The following is a 20299-nucleotide window of genomic DNA, read 5'->3' as shown; positions in this document are numbered from 1 at the left end:
GCACTGTATTAAGTGCTTGGGAGAGAACAATACAACAGAATTAACAGGCCCCTGTGTTTTCCTTCCCTTAAGCCCCACAGAAGGTTCACTTGCCTTATCCCAAATCTTTCTACCACCCACACCAAGCCAGGCATTTCTCCAAACCTGAACAGTCATCACAAGATCCTCAGCCTTCCCCACTCTCCTTGGAATGTTTCCCAGCTAGAGCAACCTGATAGAACTTGGGGAAAAATCACCACCGCCATCCTGTGATTTATTTTTGGTGTAGGGTTCAGCCAGTAGTGGTAATAATGACCATTATTGGCCAGAATGCACTGTACTTGGTAGAAAAGTACAACGGAAGAGACACACACTGCCCAAACAGCTCACAACCTAGGGGGAGAAACAGGCAGACAAGAGTGTGAGCAGTAGGAAGAACAAGGATCAGATGGGGATTAGAATGAATGTGCCAGGTTGCACTAACAGCATTGAAAAATATATACAAGCCACAATTGACCCTACTCTGCACTAGGGCAAGTAAGTTGTGCTGAAAGAAGTTTTCTGAATCCTCACCTTTCCCTCATAGTGCAGTCCCAATCCATACACAAGAGTGTCCAGAACACAAGACAACTAAGCTGTCTGTTTTTATACAAGAGATTTAAAAAAGAAGTCTTGAAGATAGTTCAGGTATCAAAGTCATAACCAGAATTACACAAGGCTATACTTAATACAAGGTCAAAAATTAGATCTAGTCCCTGAAAAGTCATTCTCTGGTTCTGTAAGTTTCCCTGACCTAGAATTTTGAATTCCTCAGGGATAGAATCCTATTATACTCTTCCACAGCACTTAGTACAGTGCTCTGCACACAGAATATATACAAATACTATAATTCCTAGATTCCCAAAACTTTCAAAGTAACTTATCTGTCCATGGGTTTAAGCTGGGTCTTTGTCTTCTCATCCATAGCAGCCTTCTCCAAATGGTTCTGTGGTGTGGAGACCCTTTACAGCTCAATCAATTAAATAGTCAGTGGCACTTATTGAACACTTACTGCCTGGAGAGAACTGCAGTAAGCTCTAAATTAATCATAGTAGCATTCAGACCTTTCCCCACTCAAAAAAACATCTTTCACCCTCTGCCTACGTTTTTTTTCTTTTATACACTTACCTGCCCCTAATTCCCTGACCCAATTCCTGAGTCGGCATTGGCTCAGCTCTAGCAATAGTGTGTTCCCTCTTCACCTGTTTTAATTTAAGCAGGGCACATGACCTTTAAAAGACCTGAGCTGGGACTTTGGAGGCCTGTTTTGAGTTTATTCTTCACATGCAGATGCAAGCAGGAAAAGTATCACCCCTCATAGACCTGAGTAGCCTACCAGGAGTCTTATGGGGGACAGTAGCTTGCCTCACTGGTGAAATCCTAGCCTTATTTTTAGCACTAACACTTATTAGACCCTCACAGTGGGCACATCAATGTACTAAGGCACTGGGATGATTTGACAATAAAAATATCTACAAGTAAAAAATCCATATAAATCATTCAATTGAATTTATTAAGCACTTACTGTGTGCAGAACACTACTAAGCACTTGGGAGAGTGCAATATAACAATAAACAGACACGTTCCCTGTCCACAATGAGCCTATTTAGACTGTGAGCCCCTGGAGGCTAGGGAGAAGGGCTGGGAAGGCAGATATAATAATCTTGGTATTTGTTAAGCGCTATGTGCCAAGCATTGTTCTAAGCACTGGGGGAGATAGAAGCAATCAGGTGGCCCCACGTAGGGCTCACAGTCTTAATCCCCATTTTCCAGATGAGGTCACCGAGGCCCAGAGAAGCTAAGTGACTTGCCCAAGGTCACACAGCTGACAAGTGGAAGAGCTGGGATTAGAACCCATGACCTCTGACTCTCAAACCCGGGCTCTTTCCCTTAAACCACGATAGCTCCTGCAGGGCCAGCTGGGAGGGTGAGGCTTTCCTGGTCATCGAGCGTTCCTTCTCCCTGGAATTGACTAGCTGACATCTATGCATGCTATCATTCATTCAATCCTATTTATTAAGCGCTTACTGTGTGCAGACCACTGTACTAAGCACTTGGGAAAATGCAACACAACAGTAAACAGTAACATTCCCTGCCCGTAAGGAGCTCACAGTCTCCATCTTCCCTGCTGGAGACAAGATGGCGGCCACGCTTCCCTCACCTCAGCCGAACAGTCGTTTTTAATCTTGCTGCTTGCCTGGGTGTCCAATAGGCCTTCTCCGAAGAAACCCTTTTTTCCCCGGCTTGCTCTCCCTTCTGTATCATCTATGCCTTTGGATCTGTGACGTCTGAGCGTTTGATATTTTCCTCAACCCCACAGCACTTCCGTACATAGCTTTACACTATATTATAAATGATTTCTATTTAATGTCTGTCTCGCCCTCTAGACTGTAAGCTAGTGTGGGCAGGGAATGTGTCCACTAATTCTGTTGTACTCTCCCAAGCACTTAATACAGTGCTCTGCACATAGTAAGTGCTCTATATTGATTAATTGATTGATGTCCAGTGTGGTGGGTGGGAGGAGGGTGGTATGTGGATTGGCCCTCCCCAGAAGCTTGGAGGGCAGTTCTGGTGATCACTGCAGCGAGACTTGGTGGAAAGAGCACAGGCCTGGGAGTCAGAAGACCTGAGTTCTAATCCTGACTCTGCCACATGTCTGCTGTGTGTCCTTGGGCAAGCCACTTAACTTCTCTGTGTCTCAGTTACCTCATCTGTAGAATGGGTATTAAGACTGCGAGTCCCATATGGGACAGGGACTGTATCTGACCTAATTATCTTGTATCTTCCGTAGTGCTTAGTAGAGTGCCTGGCACGTTGTAAGCACCTAACAAATATCATAAAAAAAGGTGTTGAACCCTAAGTCTGACTTGATTAACTCACATCTACCCCAGCACTTAGTACAGTGCTTGGCACATAGTAAGTGCTTAACGATTGCCACAATTAGTATTATAACAAAGGCTGAGGCCAGGAAGCCCTGACTGCGAGACTCTCTTCCCCTTCTCTGACTATAATAATGATAATAATAACGGTATTTGTCAAGCATTTACTATATGCCAGTTACTGTATTAAGTGCTTGTGTGAATTCAGGCAAATAGGTTGGACACAGTCCCTGTTCCATGGAGGGCTCACAGTCTCAATCTCCATTTTACAGATCAGGTAACCGAGGCACAGAGAAGTGAAGTGACTTACCCCAGGTCACACAGCAGACGGCAGAGCTATCCTTGATGGGCCATGGATCACCTAACGGGGTGGGAAGCAGCCGGCGCGGGCCAAGCGTACGACACGTCCGATATATGGCTTTCAATTATCCAGGCTCTCTTTGTACCCTGGGAGGATGGACCATTTGAAAGTGCTGTGCCTTTCTGACACTGGAAAAGACATTTACTGAATTAGAACAAGAGGAAGCAGGCTGCAATTGCAGAAGAGGAGTTTTCTGTCAGCCTTAGACAAGCCGGCCCTCCAGGAAGGGTTTGAAACTCAGTAATCCTCATTCCTTCAAGAGCAGAAACAGAGAGTGGGGGAGATGGTCTCCTCTGGGTCCTCTCAGGTTCTTCTGCTTTTATATAAAACTCCATTTCTTCCCGTGTCATCACCTTCTTGAACTATCACTTCACTCCACTGCCTCTTGGAACAGTCCGATGAGCGGCGTTCTCTCTGAGTCCTCAGCTTTCCCCCCACCCACCCCACCACAGCAGAATTTCCCCGGCTCTCTCCCTGCACACCTTTAAGAAACCTCTACAACACCCCCTGTGACCAATTTCCTTCCTTCATCCTTAATGAAGGCCTTCGTGCAAGGGGTTCATAAAAGGTAGTCTGAAAAAGCGTTTCTGTTTCCAACCCAATTTTTCAGGTTTCATCAAAGCAGATGGGGCTTTTTTTCAAAGATGTCCCCAAGTCTGAACCGCGAAGCATGTGGCAGTTGCCTCCAAATTAATCATGGTCCCTAAGCGCTTAGTACAGTGCTTTGCACACAGTAAGCGCTTGATAAATATGATTGAGTGAATAATGTCTAGGCAGTGGACTCTGAGCTTTGGGGAACTTGAAATCTGCTCCCCGAGCCCCAGTACCCTAATAATAATAATGATAATAATGATTATGGTACTTGTTAAGCACTTATTATGTGCCAGACACTGTTCTAAGCACTGGGGAGGATTCAAGTTAGTCAGGTTACCCTACTGATCTTTTTGTCTTTATATTGTCTTGGTGTTTTTAGCTGTCCTTATGCATCTATCACCAATCCCCACTCCTCCTTTTTATTTTTAGATTGCGAGTTCCCTTGAGGGGCAGGGACTGTGTCTAATTTTCACCTGTGTACTCTCCCGGCACTTAGTACAGTGCTCTGCACAGAGTAAGCACTTAATAAACACAACTACTACTACTAAAAGCCTCCAACTAAATTGCCGGTCTTAAATTTAAGCTACCATTCCAACTACTTTTCTTAGTACAACACCACTGATTGATCAGTAAGCCAGTGGGATGACCCCAAAGAGCAAAATTCAGTGAGGAAGATACAACAGGAGATATGAGCTGAGACAGCAAGGTTGTTTGATTCAAAGAAATTCAATTCCAACGAAACAGGACAAACTACAGAAACAGAATGGCCTTTTGGGAGGGCTCAATAGCTCTATAATTGCTGAAGGCAAGAAAAAAAAACAACCTCTAAACTCCTCAAGCAGAAGACCGTTGGCCGTGGGAGTTGACGTGACACACGATATATTGCAAAGACAGAGAAACAGCGTGACTTAGTGGAAGGAACCCGGGCGTGGGAGTCCGAGGACGTGGGTTCTAATCCCGGCTTCTCCACTTGTCAGCTGTGTGACTTGGGGCAAGTCACTTAACCTCTCTGTGCCTCAGTTATCTCATCTGGAAAATGGGGATTAAGACTGTGAGTCCCATGTGGGACAACCTGATTACCTTGTACCTACCCCAGCGCTCAGAACAGTGTTTGGCACATAATAAGCACTTAACAAATACCATCATCATGATCATCATACTATGCTATATCATCAAATCCTGCTCTTTCATCCTGTGGTAGAATGGTGATTTTTCACTTAGTCCACTGTCTGAACTGAAAGCAAATGACCATAAGAACACTTGACAATGGACACTTGGCAAGCCAACCCCTGGCCAGGGCTCATACTACTCTTGCCCCAAGTTTCCAGCCTCTCTCTCCTCTCCTAACCCCTCCTCTCCTCTTCTCCCACTCCCTTTATTCATCCTCCCTCCCAGCCCCGCAGCACTTATGTACACATCTGTGATTTATTTATATTAATATCACCTCCCCCTCTAGACTGAAAGCTCGTCGTGGACAGGGAATGTGTCTGTTTATTATTATATCGTGCTCTCCTAAGCTCTTAGTTCAGTGCTCTGCACTCCATAAATGCTCAATAAATACCATTCACCAACTGACTATCCACCAACCCTGCCTCTACCGCCCATACTGCTCTCCTTCTGGAGATCAGGCAAAGTGGGGCAGAGGCTCAGAACAGTGGGGATTGCAAGAGGATCCAAGTTGGGATCAGAGAATGCAACTGTGGAACCAGCATGGCCCCCGCCCCACCCCCATAGCAACCCTCATTGTGACACCCCAGGAAACAGCATTCCCTGGGCTTGTCCTGAGGGCTTGTTATAAATCCATGGACTAGAAACCCTTTACATTTTACAGAGAGAAACTAAAGAAACCTGGAAAGCAGGAGCACTAATGGATCACTCTATTTTCCAAAGAAATAGTAAGAAAAACACAGACATTCTGGCAGTGAACCTGAAAGGATAAAATCAGCCCTTCAAAAGTGGAAAATGAAAATAATTAGCTTCATCTTCAAATAATAATAACGGCATCTGTTAAGTGGTTACTATGTGCTGTTCTAAGCGCTGGGGTAGATACGTGGTAATCAGGTTGTCCCACGTGGGGCTCACAGTCTTAATCCCCATTTTCCAGAGGAGGTCACTGAGGCACAGAGAAGTTAAGTGACTTGCTCCAAGTCACACAGCTGACAAGTGGCGGAGCGGGATTAGAACCCATGACCTCTGACTCTCGAGCCCGTGCTCTTTCCACTGAACCATGCTGCTTCTATCAGTAATATTGAGCTTATCCATAGAGTCCTGTTTGGTATTTGTCACAATGAATAAAACTGGGAATGATAGTCTACTACCTTGAATTTGGATCCAGAAGCCTCTTTCCTTCAAAGGATGTGAATCCTCCACTATTTCTTTAAAAATCCTTTGAATTAAGGAAAGTAATTTCGGCTTGCTCGGTAAATTAGGGCAATCAACCAATCATATTGAGTCCTTGTGTGCATAACACTGTACTAAGCACTTGGGAGAGCACAATATAAACCATCGGTAGACACATTCCCTGTCCACAAGCTTGGATTGATTTTAAACCCACCGTTACAATTATGGACCCTCAGGAGTAGGGACGATGTCTTTTGCCTCTAATGTAATAATAATAATAATGGTATTTGTTAAGCGCTTAGTATGTGCCGAGCCCTGGTCTAAGCGCTGAGCACTGAGCACTTGGTGACAGTGAATAGGCACTCGATATCAGTGAATGATTAATGTGGGCAGGGAACGTCTGCCAACTTTGTTGTACTTTCCCAAGTGCTTTGGACAGGGCTCTGCATATAGTAAATGCTTAATAAATACCATTGATTGATTGATTGATGATTGAAAAATCAGCTCATACCCACAGGGGCTGTTCTTTAAAGTCATGAAGCAGTGTGGCCTCCTGGAAAGAGCCAGACTTGGAAGATGGAGGACCTGGATTCTAATCCCGGCTCTATCACTCGTTGGCTGTGTGTCCTTAGGCCGGTCACTTTAACATCCCTGCACCTCAGTTTCCTCATCTGCAAAATAGGGATTAACACCTGTACTCCCTCCTGCTTAGTGTTAGCCCTACGTGGGACGGGGACTGTGATGACCTGATTATCTTGGACCACCCCCAGACCTTAGTATAGGACTTGGCACACAGTAAGTGCTTAACAATTCCACAATTACTATCATTATTATTAGTGACAACAAAGCACGCTGTTTCACCAAGTGGCAGAATGGTGATTTTTCACTTTAACTCACCCTTTTTAGATTGTGAGCCCGGAAGGACAGGGACTGTGTCTAAATCCCACCTGTGTACTCTCTCCCGGCAATTAGTACAGTGGATTGCACAGAGTAAGCACTTATTTTTTCCCTCATTTCACGTATTTATACATGGAAAAAAACTGAGGCCCAGTTAAGAGTTCTCTCCCTCAGTTGCAGCCTGTCACAGGGTAGAAATATTAGGTGTGAAAAGAATGGAATCATGTTCAGTTTTTACCTGAGAAGCAGCGTGGCGCAGTGGAAAGAGCACGGGCTTTGGAGTCAGAGCTCATGAGTTCAAATCCCAGCTCTGCCACTTGTCAGCTGTGTGACTGTGGGCAAGTCACTTAACTTCTCTGTGCCTCAGTTCCCTCATCTGTAAAATGGGGATTAAGACTGTGACCCCTACGTGGGACAACCTGATTCCCCTGTGTCTACCCCAGCGCTTAGAACAGTGCTCTGCACATAGTAAGCGCTTAACAAATACCAACATTATTACCTTCGAGGATCGTGTCTTCAATATAAGGAACAGATGATCTCTGAGGGACTTGAACCAAAATGAAGAATTTCCCAGAAAAAGGCATATAGCCATGTCCCTAAAAGCCAGTCTTTTCACTGCAAAGATTTAAATGAATGGAGAGGTGTGCTTACTTTCCCACTGCTTCTTCTGGTTTCTAGGATCACGGACATACTCCTCTGGAGCACTGACAATGGTCGAGGCCCCAGACGAAACACGGAATGGCTTCATCCCCACCCAGGCAGTCTAACACAGTCACCGGGCAGAGAGACAGAGTACGGGATGCGACGAAAGGACAGGAATCCACCGCGGGCTTGGATGAGATTTGGGATTTCTGCTGTAGCACTTCAAGTGGCCAGATCTGTGTGTATTACATGGGGCTATGGAATACCCAGAACAACACATTGTACTGCCCCTGCCCGCCTCTCCCCGGCAGCGAAAAGTTAGAAAGACACTGACATTTTGAGAAATCGATTTATTTGAAGTAAATCTTTAAAAAAAACTAACTGCAGTTTACGAAAAACTGAAACGTTAGAAGATCACTCCCTACTCCTTGTTCGGTGGTCCAGATAGACCGGCAAGAACTGGACCGACCCAAGTAGGTGGTAGCACTGAGAGTTTTACTCGTACAAAGCAAAACTGTCACCATCGTGGCTCATGCAAAATCTAATTTTAAAACAGCACCAAGCTGGGGACAGGGGGAAGAGAGTAGGAGGACCCTGGGGAGGCAGGGGAAGATGGGGGAAAAGCTTTCAGAGGGTTAGAGAGGGCATGGACTTACCCGGTTGCCATCCAGGGTGCCAAGGTGGAAGATGTGAAATTTTATTTAGACCACAAATAGAAGTCAGCCTCAATAACACCGAACCCTTTCTTGAATTAGGAGCGATAACAGGTCTCCTCCAAGACCCCGCCGTAGAGGCATTCTCTACCCATGTGGGGAGATGTTTAGCCAGATACGGCATGCCTTCACAAAACCATATAAGTACCTTTGGCCCTCACTACTTATTGTGCTATGATTAGAAAAAAACAGAACAGGTGAAAATTATTCTTATTTTCATCGCACCCATTTGATTTATCTTAAGATATGCAATAGTAAGAGCAGAAACCATGAAAAATGTATTTAGGACTAATTTCATCTCAGAAGAAGGGTCAACGAAGATTTTTTCGGGTTGTTTTTTAGTTTGGCTTTTTTTTGTCTTTTTGTCTTGTTTTGGCTTTTTTTTGGTTGGGTTTTTTTTTTTTTTTAAAGATGAGATGAATGAACCTGCTGACATTAGGTGGCATTTTGCTGGGGGGTTAAGGTAGACTGCTTGAGCTCTATCCCTCCACAGGCTGAGGAAGATCATTTTACAGCAAACTTAACTTAGCCATGTGAATTTTGTTCAAGAGTCTGTGACTTTATAGAGTGGGACCAGACCACCTCAAGTGATTCTGGCCGGGCTGGAACCCTTCATTCATTCAAAGGTATTTATTGAGCACTCACTGTGTGCACAACACTGTACTAAGCACTTGGGAGAGTACAATACAACAAAAGACAGACGCATTCCCTGCCCACAACTAGGTCTTCTTGTTACCTCAAGGACAAATTCTACTCTTCCCTGATATAAAACGTCTCCACTTCTTTCTCTTCGCCGGTAACCTTCTTCAGGTCACAGACACATTATACTCACCTTTAGACTGTAGACTGTAAACTCCCTATGGGCAGGATCCTGCCTATTGACACTGCATTTTACTCTTCCAAGTGCTGAGTACAGTGCCCGGCACACAGTAAGTGCTCAATAAATACCACTATTTGTATATATGTATATAAATAGTATATATTTATATACTCATGGATTCTATAATCCAACAGCGAAAGAAGAAGAATCAATTAGCAGTTAGGAAAAAACTCGAATTCACCTCAAAATGAATTAAACAGAATATTCTCACTTTCTTTGATTTAGAACAAACGATGAGTTAAAATTAAAGAAAAGAATGTAGTCAGAGAGTCTTGAAACCCAGCTCCAGAGCAAACAGCTTCTACAGGTTGTAAAGGTGGCAAGTATTCTGCTTCAGGATCGCCAAGGTGTGGCTGAGGGACTCGTTTTTCAGCTTGGCAATCTCTTCCACTGTGCTCAGGGCCATCCCTGGGTGGGAATACTTGCACGTGTTTTTAGGAACCTGGAAGACATTAAAAATTTTACATTTTAAATATAAATATGGATATTGAGATTGTCTGAAACCTCAGTGCAATGGTGAACCTGTTCCTCTCTCTCGGTCCACGCAGGAATCTCTCTGCAGCTGGCTGCTCTTTAGAACTCCCATCCCCTTCAGATCTAGGCTAGGTTTCTGGCATGCGAGCCTCTTGGGGAAGCCAAGGTCCTGCCCTGTCTTAGGCTGCCCTGAAAAGCCAGGATTTTGGACTACCCACATATTCAGTCTGTCACTAAATCCTGTAGGCTCCATCTCCAGACTCCACTCCTTCCAGTCCATCCAAACTGCCATTGTGCTGCTCCAAGCACCTGCCACACGCCAACTCACCTATGACATCGGCCTCTTTGTTGGCCTCCATCACCCCCAGCTTCTTCCCCATCCGAACCGTGCGTCGCTCTGCTGCCCGAATCATTTTCCGAAGAAACCGTTATAGGCGTATCTCCCCGCTCCTCAAACCCTCCAATGGTTGACCATCCCCTTCCGCATCAAGTCGAAACTCCTCACCATCAGTTTTAAGGCAAACAGTTCTCTCCCCACTACTTATCATCGCTCCTCTCCCACTATAACCTAGCCTGCATGCTTCACTCCTCTACTGCCAACCTACTCACTTGTGCCTCGCTCTTTTCTCTCCCGCTGTTGACCCTTTGCTCACACTCTCCTTTCTAGAACTCCCTTCATGCCTCATATCCCACAGACCACTACTCTCCCCATCTTCGAAGCCCTTCTACAATCTCATCTCCTCCAGGGAGCCTTTCCTGATTAACCTCTCATCTCCTGATATCCTACTTTCCTGCCCTACTGGCTCACCTATACCCTTGAGTCCACACCCCCTAAGTACTTCTTAGATTTTTTCCCCACCTCCCACCCCCAGTGCATTTATGTACTTACCTTTATACTTGGTTGCTCTTCCTACTTGAAATTTATTTTAACATCCATCTCCCCTGCAAGGCCGTAAGCTCCTTGAGGGCAAGGATAGTGTCTTACTCCACTGTACCCTCCCAAGCATTCAGTATGGTGCTTTCCACACAGCAAGCACTCAATTATTAAATACCACCGATGGGCTGACTTAGTGATTGGGAGAAAGTGGGAGGTGAGAGAAACAGTGTGGTTGTGCTCTATCTTCTTGTCCTCAGAGCTTTAAGGCTTTGGGATCAATCTTTGAGCCTTCTGGGATAAAAAGGAGAGAGGAACTCTTACCTCTAATACCCTCAGCCTGGTCCTTGGTCAGAGGGGGTGGGTTGGGAATGTCCACCAGTGTCCCTGGAAGGTCCCTTGAGGAAGGACTCTGCCTGGATCCTCAAAGACATTCTTACCTTATAAGGGAGGAAGTAGGGTGCATTTGTTTCTACAACAATCCGCTCCAAGGGTATCTGTTTCACAGCTTCTCGTATTTCCCAGGCAGAGGAATAAGTCAAAATGGCAGTGAATCCCACATAGAGGTTTGGAAAGTACTCTAGGTAGGGCTTAATGGTATTGTAGTGTCCCATGAAGCAGTGCCTGAGGGAGAAAGGAAATCCTGGTCATTGCTCCGTCCTTCTCCGGGCACCTTATTTCAAATTAGCGAGAAGCAGCGTGGCCTAAGTGGAAAACACATGGCCCTGAGAGTCAGAGGACCTGGGTTCTAATCCCGATTCTGCCACTTGCCTGGCTGCACGACCTTGGGCAAGTCACTTTACTTCTCTGGGCCTCAGTCTCCTCGTCTGTAAAATGGGGATTAAACACCTGTTCTCCCTTCACATTGGACCCTGAGCCCCATGTGGAACGGGGCCCCTGTTCGACCTATCTTGTAACTATCTCGGCACTTAGTACGGTGCTTGGCGTAAAGTAAGCAGCTAACAAATACCACTAAAAAAAAAAAAGAAAAATACAGGGAGATTGGCCAAGGGAGTCCCTGAAGGATCATCTTTCTATCTTCACAATTTGACGCACGGTGAGCATCTGAGAGTCGACTGTCCTTCCTACCCTCTAATTGGATCGGTTGACTATTGTTCTGAACCTCCCATTTCACTACATTCAACCATTATTAGCTGACTTTAAAAGAAGCCTTTTCAGATGCAAGTTAAAACCTCCATATTTCTAGGAGGTCAGGGCTTCCCTTTTCCTGAGAACTACCAAAAACAAAGTTGCTATACTATCTGCAACTCAGAGAGCCTGTCTGAGTGAATCCAGGTGGAAGGCCTAAAAGGCTTCTTTACCCATCTTATTTTATCTGTTCTTCCTCCCCCTTAGACCGGGAACCCCACGGAAGGCATGGTCTGTGCCCAACTTGATAATCTTGTATCTACCCCAGTACCTAACACACTGTTGGGCATACAGTAGCACTTAAGAAATGCCACAATTATCATTATCGTTATCTGCCAGGCTAGACTAGGAGGTTTTCTACTCTTTACTGCTGTCTCCCATTTCCTGCAGGTGAAAGGGCAGAACTTTATATCCTGAGCTGAGACTCGGAGAGAACCCTGGGCCCTGCTCTTGGCAGGAAAGAAGGAAATGAAATATCAATTTCAAAAACATGAAAGAGGAAATAGTGAAAACAAACTGCTTTTCTGGTTCCCTTTCATGATGTAAATGTTTTCGACCAGGAATCGAAAAGAACACCCCGATCGTGCAGTGAGATAGATGCTGTTTATCTAAGTGAATAGCCTCTAGCCTGACTTCCTGCTTGCCCAACACTATAAAAAAACCCTTCCAAATCTTTGACCATTCCGAAGTGAATACTTTAGCTGTTGAAAGACTCCCCAGATGTGACCTCCTACTTCCATGGAGGTACAAGATATTGAACATCTCTCTCTTCTCTTTCTCTCTCCTGTCCTCCCTCTCTCTCCTCTCCCCTTCTCCTCTCACGCTCCCCTGCATACCTCCGGGTAACCTGATTGCCTTGAAGGAACTCTTGAGTCCCTTGGAAAACATGCAATGCATTACCAGGTCTAAATCCCACCTCTGTATACTTCCTCAGGGTTCTGTCTAGTACCATCGCCGCTACTGCAAAGTAGCAGACAAATAAAATACACCACCGAAAGAAGGTGCACAGGCAGAAAATATCAATAGATTCAAAAAGTTTAGATTACCTTCTAAGGACCTGTCATCCACCGAATTCACTCAAGTAAAGTTAGGGATGTTAGATGGTCTACGACAGGGCGGACGTCAAAGAGGACAACTATCCCCTGGTTCCAGACTACCGCGCGGGGTAAACCACTAGTCTGACCCTATAATGGTATCTCTTAGTCTGTTACCACCCTAAACCCATAACCAATCTTGCCACATAATTGAGCGCTTCTACAAAGAGGCTAACTACTAGGCTTATTGGGTTTGCCAGCTTTTTTTTTTAATGGTATTTGTTAAGTGCTTACATGTGCCAGGCACTGTACTAAGTGCTGGGGTAAGATATGAGATAATCTGATTGGACACAGTCCCCGTCCCACACGGGGCTCACTGTCTTAATCCCCATTTTACAGCTGAGGGAACTGAAGCAGAGAAGTGAAGTGACTTGCTCAAGGTCACACAGCCGACAAGTGGCAGAGCCGGGATTAGAACCCAGACCTTTCTGACTCCCAGGCCCGTGCTGTATCTGCTAGGTCTACACGGGACTGGAATTCAGAAGGTCATGGGTTCTAATTCCAGCTCTGCCACCTGTCTCCTGTGTGACCTTGGGCAAGTCACTTCACTTCTCTGGGCCTCAGTTCCCTCATCTGTAAAATGATGGATTAAAGACTGTGAGTCCCAGGTGGGACAGGGTCTGTGTCCGACCCCATTTGCTTGTGTCCACCCCAGCGCTTAGTACGGTGCCTGGCACGTAGTAAGCACTTAATAGCACAATTATTATTATTATTACTACTACCACCCCGACTCCCCAAATGAAAAACTGATATGTATCCTTTTGTCTTTTTAGCTGTCGTTTACCTGTGGATCTTGTGATCAGGAGGCACAAGTTTTTTCAATATCTCCAGCATATCGGCATCTGCTTCTCTGCAGTACAATGCCAGTGGCTTTCTTAAGGCCACACCCAAATGCAACTGCTTTTTGAACACCTAGATAGAGACAGAAGCTATTCAATCACAGTGCAGCCATTGGAGACAGATCAAGAGTGCTTTGAACTTAGCTGGTTCATCATCACAGATTGAGTTTTCCCTCTGTGATAATGGATTCCTCCAGAAATAGTCCATAAAACAGGAGAAATCCCCTGCCTCTTGCCCGTTTCGAATCACAGTTTGAATCAGAGCATTGCCGATCAAAATCCACCAAACCTTAGTCTCCAGGCATTCTTACACGGCTCATGAGTTTATCTTACAAAAGATAAGGGCATTCTGTTGCCCCAGTGTGGAGATGAAAGACGAAAGGGAACTTCTTTCTGCTCCACTAGTATCACTGTTCGCCATCAACCACACAACTATGTGAGAAATACATGGGAACCCAGCAGGGCAAGGAAAGACGCCTAAGTATCCTGGAAGTCAGCTCCTAATTCCCAGAATTCCCAACAGATGGAGCCAAAAGCACAGAGAAAAATCTCTCTCTGATTGCCCTATGGGCTAACTAGACGACTAGAGTGATGGCCGGACTAAGAAGACCCTCACCTTTTGTTGGTCTAAAACTGAAGTGGTGCATTTACGAGAATAGTCCAGTCCCATTTCCCCAAACCCAACAGCTTTTGGGTGGTTCAAGGCACACACAATGTTCTTTTCCTGACGCTCAGTGTAGAAGCGGGCAAAATGAGGGTGACAGCCAAATGTCCCCCACACGCGGTCTTCTTCCAACAAATCCCTCCACGGGTACGTCCTGAGGGTGCGAGGGTCACAGAAGTCTGTGATGCAGCCCTGGAACTCCTTGGCAAAGGAGCTTTTGAAAAACTCTTTCAACTTGGCAAAAGGGCCCTGGAAAGACATCTTGTCATAGAGAACGTCCAGGCGACAGTGGGTGTCAATGAAGCCCTCCTCTAAGTGCCAGGGAGATGAGTTGGAGACGTTCTGGATCAGCTGAGCGTTTAAAGGGGAAACGGCTTGCTCCTCTTGAGATGGAGATGCTTTTGCTTTCTGTTCTGTTTCCTTCTCCCTTGCCTCTAATTCTTCCTGACAGTTCTGGGGGACTTGATCTTGCTGGGGCTGACTATTCCCCATCACCTCTGAGCCTGGGGACTGGTTCTGGGGGCCGCTCTGGACAGGCTCCAGGGAAGAAAAGCCGAAGTTGTTCCTGCTGTTTTCACTTAAGTGGCAGCTGCTGCTCAATGACTGATAAGAGCCCGGCTTGTAGTTACTGGGCCAGCAGTTGGGGTAGTGGCACCAAGGGCTACTGTACAAGTAAGGTGGGTACATCACGTAGAAAGTAGGGAAAGACGAAGGCTTGGAAATCTTTGAGAGGTTGAACGAGAGAAAACTCTTCTTGGAGGACTTGGGAGCCAAGATATCGTCCACATCCGAGCACTGACTTTTGGGAGTCAGGTTTACTGTCGCCTCCTTCTCCTCAGCCTGAGGAACCTGAGTGCAAGGGAGAAGAAAAAAAAAAGAGAGAGTAACCTTTACAACTAGGCAGTGAGGCTCAGAGAAAAAAGCATGGGTCTTGGAGTCCCATGCTCCAATCCCAGTTTTACCATTGGTGTCCCGTGTAATCTTGGGAAAGTTACTAAACTTCTCGGGGCCTCGGTTCCTCATTGATAAAAGGGTAATAATAGGCCTTTCCTCCCTACCTTTTAAGTTGTGAGCTGCATGTGGGGCAGGGACTGTATCTGATCTGATTATCTTGTTCCCACTCTAGCCCTTAACCAATCAATCAATCAGCGGCATTTATTGAAGACTTACTGTGTGCAGAGCATTTTTTAAATGGTATTTGTTATACGCTTACTATGTGCTGGGCACCGTACTAAGTGCTGGGGTAGCTACAACTTAGGTTGGACACAGTCCCTGTTCCACATGGGGCTCATAGTCTCAATCCTCATTTTACGGTTGAGGTAACTGAGGCACAGAGTCACAGAGCAGACAAGTGGAGGAGCTGGGATTAGAACCCAGGTCCTTCTGACTCCCAGGCCTGTGCTCTATGCATTAGGTCATGCTGCTTCTCAAAGTAAAAAGCACTATACTAAGCACTTGAGAGAGTACAATACAACAAAGTTGGTAGACATGTCCCCTGCCCAAAATGAGCTTACAGTCTAGAGGGGGAGACAGACATTAAAATGAATTTTGGCTAGGGGAAATGGCAGAGTGTAAGGATATGGTCATAAATGCTGTGGGGCTGGAGTGCTCAAGCTATCTTAATCACCCAAGAGATCAGATTAAACCACATCAGATTGTTGAGGTGATCCTACCTCACATCTGCCCGTGGAATGACCTACCCTCAGTTCCCCAGAAACTTCCTCAGATCCCCAAAATGCTTAGAGAGAGGATTTGAAAATATTTCAGACCCCAATTTTCCAACTCTCTACAAACCTCATAGATACCTTCAAATAGGGAGGACAACTCTATATAAATGGGGGGATTATAAGGACACTTCTTCCAGTTCTTGCATTCTAAATTTAGACCTAATCCCACAGAGTGAGAGAAGGGGAGAGAGAGACATTATTTAAATCCAGGTAACTTGTCTGTCTACTCTGGATGCCTTCAAAATCTGTTCATATGGACATCTGCGTAATAAGGCAGACCTAATCTGATATATACATTCCCCGGAACCTTTTCAATCATTCATGTAGGAGCAATCCAACAGCCAACCCCTATATTTCATTTCCGTTATCCTCATTTCCCTGAGATCACCGTGACCCCTCTTCTCTTTACCCTAGCACTCACATATATACTCACCTGCCCACTCTCCGTGACCCCAGATGAGGCCGAGCTCTTATAGTATTCTATAACTTTAAAATTAAAACTTCTACAGAGAAAAAGCTGGCTCTTATTTAAAGCTCACACAGCAAATTTAATACCAATATCAATGAAAAGGGGGAACATAGTGTTTCTGACCCAGAAGAGAGGACTAAAATAATATGTTCTACTCCTAAAAGTGTTTGGTACCTTATGAAAACCAAACAAGGGCCTGGCCAGCTGGGAACTGGGCTATTGGGTACAAAACAAAACGTCTGGCTACTTTACTGACATCTAGAATGAACCCTTTCTCTAAAGGGAGAGCCCAATTTAGGGACAACCCTGATTTTTGTGAAAATATGCTGTTTTTTTTAACCTGTCAGGATTTGCTTTGCCAACCATGTTCAGTCTGGCAAACTGCTTAGAACAGTGCTTGGCACAGAGTAAGCGCTTAACAAGTACCATAACTTGGAAAACAGTGTGGCCTAATGGAAAGTGCATGGGCCTGGGAGTCGGAGGACCTGGGTTCTAATTGTGGCTCTGCCACTTGTTTGCTGTGTGACCTTGGGTAAATCAATTCACTTCTCCGTGCCTGCGTTTCCTCACCTGTAAAATTGGGATTAAATGCTTCTTCTCCCTCACCCTTAGACTCCTTTTGGGACAGGGATTGTGTCTGACCTGATTATCTTGTATCTATCCCTGCTCCTAGTAAGTGTTTGGCTCATAGTAAGTGCTTAACAAATATCATCATCATTATTATTTGGCTCAAAGGTGAATTCCGTAACCGGAGGATAGCCTGATTTTACTTTTAAACTGATGCACCACCGGGCACGACCTGCATTTCAGTCCAAGCAATCTTCCGATAGCTTCGTCTCGCACCGCGGGGCGGACGGGTTCATCTAGCCTCGTGAGAGGCTCTGGGGTTGTCTTCAGTCCCAATCCCAAATCTCCTCTTCCTCTTCTTCTTCACAGTTTTACCTGCCTGTAGCTTAAGGCTGGAGCCTACCTGTTGCGAGTTGGTCACCTCTTCCCGGTAGGAGTCGGCTGAGATAGACGGCACTGGAGGGTGAGGGGGATATCTGCTCCTACTGCAGTCACTGCTGCAGCTGCTGTCGCAGGTGCCGCTGCAGCTGCTGTCACAGGTGCCGCTGCAGTCGCAGGTGCCGCTGCAGCTGCTGTCGCAGGTGCTGCTGCAGTCGCAGGTGCCGCTGCAGCTGCTGCCGCAGGTGCCGCTGCAGCTGCTGCCGCAGGTGCCGCTGCAGCTGCTGCCGCAGGTGCCGCTGCAGCTGCTGCCGCAGGTGCCGCTGCAGCCGCAGGTGCCGCTGCAGCTGCTGTCGCAGGTGCTGCTGCAGCTGCTGTTGCAGGTGCTGCTGCAGCTGCTGTTGCAGGTGCTGCTGCAGCTGCTGTTGCAGGTGCTACTGCAGCTGTCGCTGTTGTAATCCACCCCCTCCCCTAACACCGTATAATTAGTTTCCTCCCAATCCACGGGAAGAAACACAGAGGCAGATGAGGGCTCAGGTACAGACTGAGCACTAACCACATCTTCCCTCTCATCTGCCTTCACATGCGAAGAGCCATTGACCTCTTCCACTGAGAAAGCCCCGTCCTCGTTGGGCTGGATGGATATGGCCGAATCAGAGGTAGAGGCAGCGACTGACATCAAGCATCTCCGTTTGCTGGGGTGGTCATCGGGGAAGCTACCACTATCACGGTCGGCGTTTCCCTCCTGGTCCGACGACATTTTAATCTGAGCATTAAACAGAGGAGTTATTCACGGCCCAACCTTCCTGCACGAATCTGTTTTCACTGACATCCTCTGGATCGCAGTGTTATCTTAATCAATCCATTAAATACCTGCCCTGGTGCTAGTTAGCGCTAGAGGTTCAGTGGCAGTCAAACTGACCTATCACCCTTCTCTTCCTGGGGAAACCTGCTTATAGGTCAACAGCACCGAAAGAGCTGCTAGTAGCCCGAGTGCTGGGAGCCTAACAAAAGCCAGAAGGAAAGAGGCACCCAACGGCTATTTTCAATGGAAAAGTGGGCTGGCAAAATCCTAACGTGGCTCAGTGGAAAGAGTCCAGGCTTGGGAGTCAGAGGACATGGGTTCGAATTCCGGCTCCACTGCTTCTCAGCTGTGTGACTCTGGGCAAGTCACTTAACTTCTCTGGGCCTCATGACCTCATCTATAAAATGGGGATTGAGACTGTGAGCCTCACGTGGGACAACCTAATTACCCTCTATCTACCCCAGCTCTTAGAACAGTGCTCTGCACATAGTAAGCACTTAAAAAAAATATAATGTTGGTATTTGTTATTAGATTGGAAGCCCGTCAAAGGGCAGGGAGTGTCTCTGTTACCCATTTGTACATTCCAAGCGCTTAGTACAGTGCTCTGCACACAGTAAGCGCTCAATAAATACAAATGAATGAATGAAAAATCTTTTTTGGTACGATTTCTGGTCACATGTCCTACCCTGTACCCACGTGTTGGTCTCCTTGCAAGCTACGGAACAAATAAATTATTTCTTGACCCTCCTCCTGAAACCTTAAGAGAATCGAATGCAGATTTTTTTATCCAGAACATCTAAAATATTAATATCCTAGATTCCTATATTTTCCACCTGAAACTATTAAGCAGTCCTTTTCATATTTTCTTAAATATCAGAACTGCATTCCATCATATTTACTAGTAATTCTCCTGTCACTACATCAATTGCTTTCCTTAGGCTGGTATTTTTGTGAGGTTTTAAGTGCCCAGTGGATAGCTCAATTATTAAATGACCTAGCCTCTAAGGTAATAGCTTTTATTTTATATCAATCTTAATTTTAAGCATTTTATTACTCATCCTCCTCTCGTTCTCGCAGTCAATTTTCACATGCCATTTGGTGCGTGGTCTGCGAGCGTCCTGAGGGACGGCTCAAGTATTAAAGGAACTGATCTTTTAGGTATTAGGTTTTATATTCGATTTTAACTTTTAGTCGTGGTGACTCATCTTCCTGGTATTATGGCAATTTTCTCACGTAGAGATTTTGGGCAAAGGTTTTATTAGTATCTATCTACCACAGACCTTCTCAGTATTTCTCATCCCGTCCTACCAACTCTAAGCATAGCTGACGATATTATAAACAGATGACGTGGCCCTTCTCAACACCCAGCGTGGTTAACTCAGAGAAATCACTGTTTCCCAAAGGTCTAAACCAGAGTTGGCTCCATTCTACCTTCTCTTCTTGGGGAAACCCGCTTATAATTCAGAAACCCCCATCGTTGGGTAGGGATCGTCTGTATCTGCTAACGATCTGTCCTTTCTGAGCACTCCATACAGTGCTCTGCACACAGTAAGCGCTCAACAAATACGAATGAACGAATGAAACCCAGAACCTGCCAGGGTACCAGTAATGGAAGGGAAGACTGAAAGAAAGGCCCCGAAGAGAGGTGGGTGGGGGGCATCTGGGTCAGAACCGGTGTTGGGGGACTAAGGGGTCGGGCTGAAGCACGGCGTTGTGGACGGAGCACAGGCCTGGGCGTCAGAAAGTCATGGGTTCTAATCCCGCCTCCGCCCCTTGTCCGCTGGGTGACCTCGGGCCAGTCGCTTCACTTCTCTGGGCCACATCTCTAAAACGGGGATGGAGACCGGGCGCCCCACTGCGGGGCCGGGACTGCGCCCAACCCGTATCCACCCCGGTGCCGAGTACGTAGGAAGCGCTGAAATACCATAATTGGTT

The 20299-nt window shown here is 46.1% G+C and overlaps 1 protein-coding gene and 1 long non-coding RNA gene across 2 annotated transcripts; one reads left to right on the top strand and one right to left on the bottom strand.

The window, feature by feature from the left end:
- Nucleotides 1-5642: 5642 nt before the first annotated feature.
- LOC120638061 lies at nucleotides 5643-8064 on the top strand. The gene is made up of 2 exons (XR_005659524.1): nucleotides 5643-5747; nucleotides 7768-8064. It is a non-coding gene; the product is annotated as an uncharacterized LOC120638061 (long non-coding RNA).
- Nucleotides 8065-9405: 1341 nt separating this feature from the next.
- On the bottom strand, nucleotides 9406-17821 carry TATDN2 (TatD DNase domain containing 2; the record flags this gene model as incomplete). Its single annotated transcript, XM_007671712.4, has 5 exons — nucleotides 9406-9766; nucleotides 11113-11296; nucleotides 13700-13827; nucleotides 14371-15267; nucleotides 17585-17821. Coding segments are annotated over 5 exons (1587 nt in total), but the record flags the coding sequence as incomplete, so codon positions are not given.
- Between the last annotated feature and the right edge of the window lie 2478 nt (nucleotides 17822-20299).

This window comes from Ornithorhynchus anatinus, chromosome X1, assembly GCF_004115215.2.
Source record: "Ornithorhynchus anatinus isolate Pmale09 chromosome X1, mOrnAna1.pri.v4, whole genome shotgun sequence".
In the NCBI taxonomy this organism is placed as follows: domain Eukaryota; kingdom Metazoa; phylum Chordata; class Mammalia; order Monotremata; family Ornithorhynchidae; genus Ornithorhynchus; species Ornithorhynchus anatinus.
This window is presented reverse-complemented; position numbering and strand designations above follow the sequence as displayed.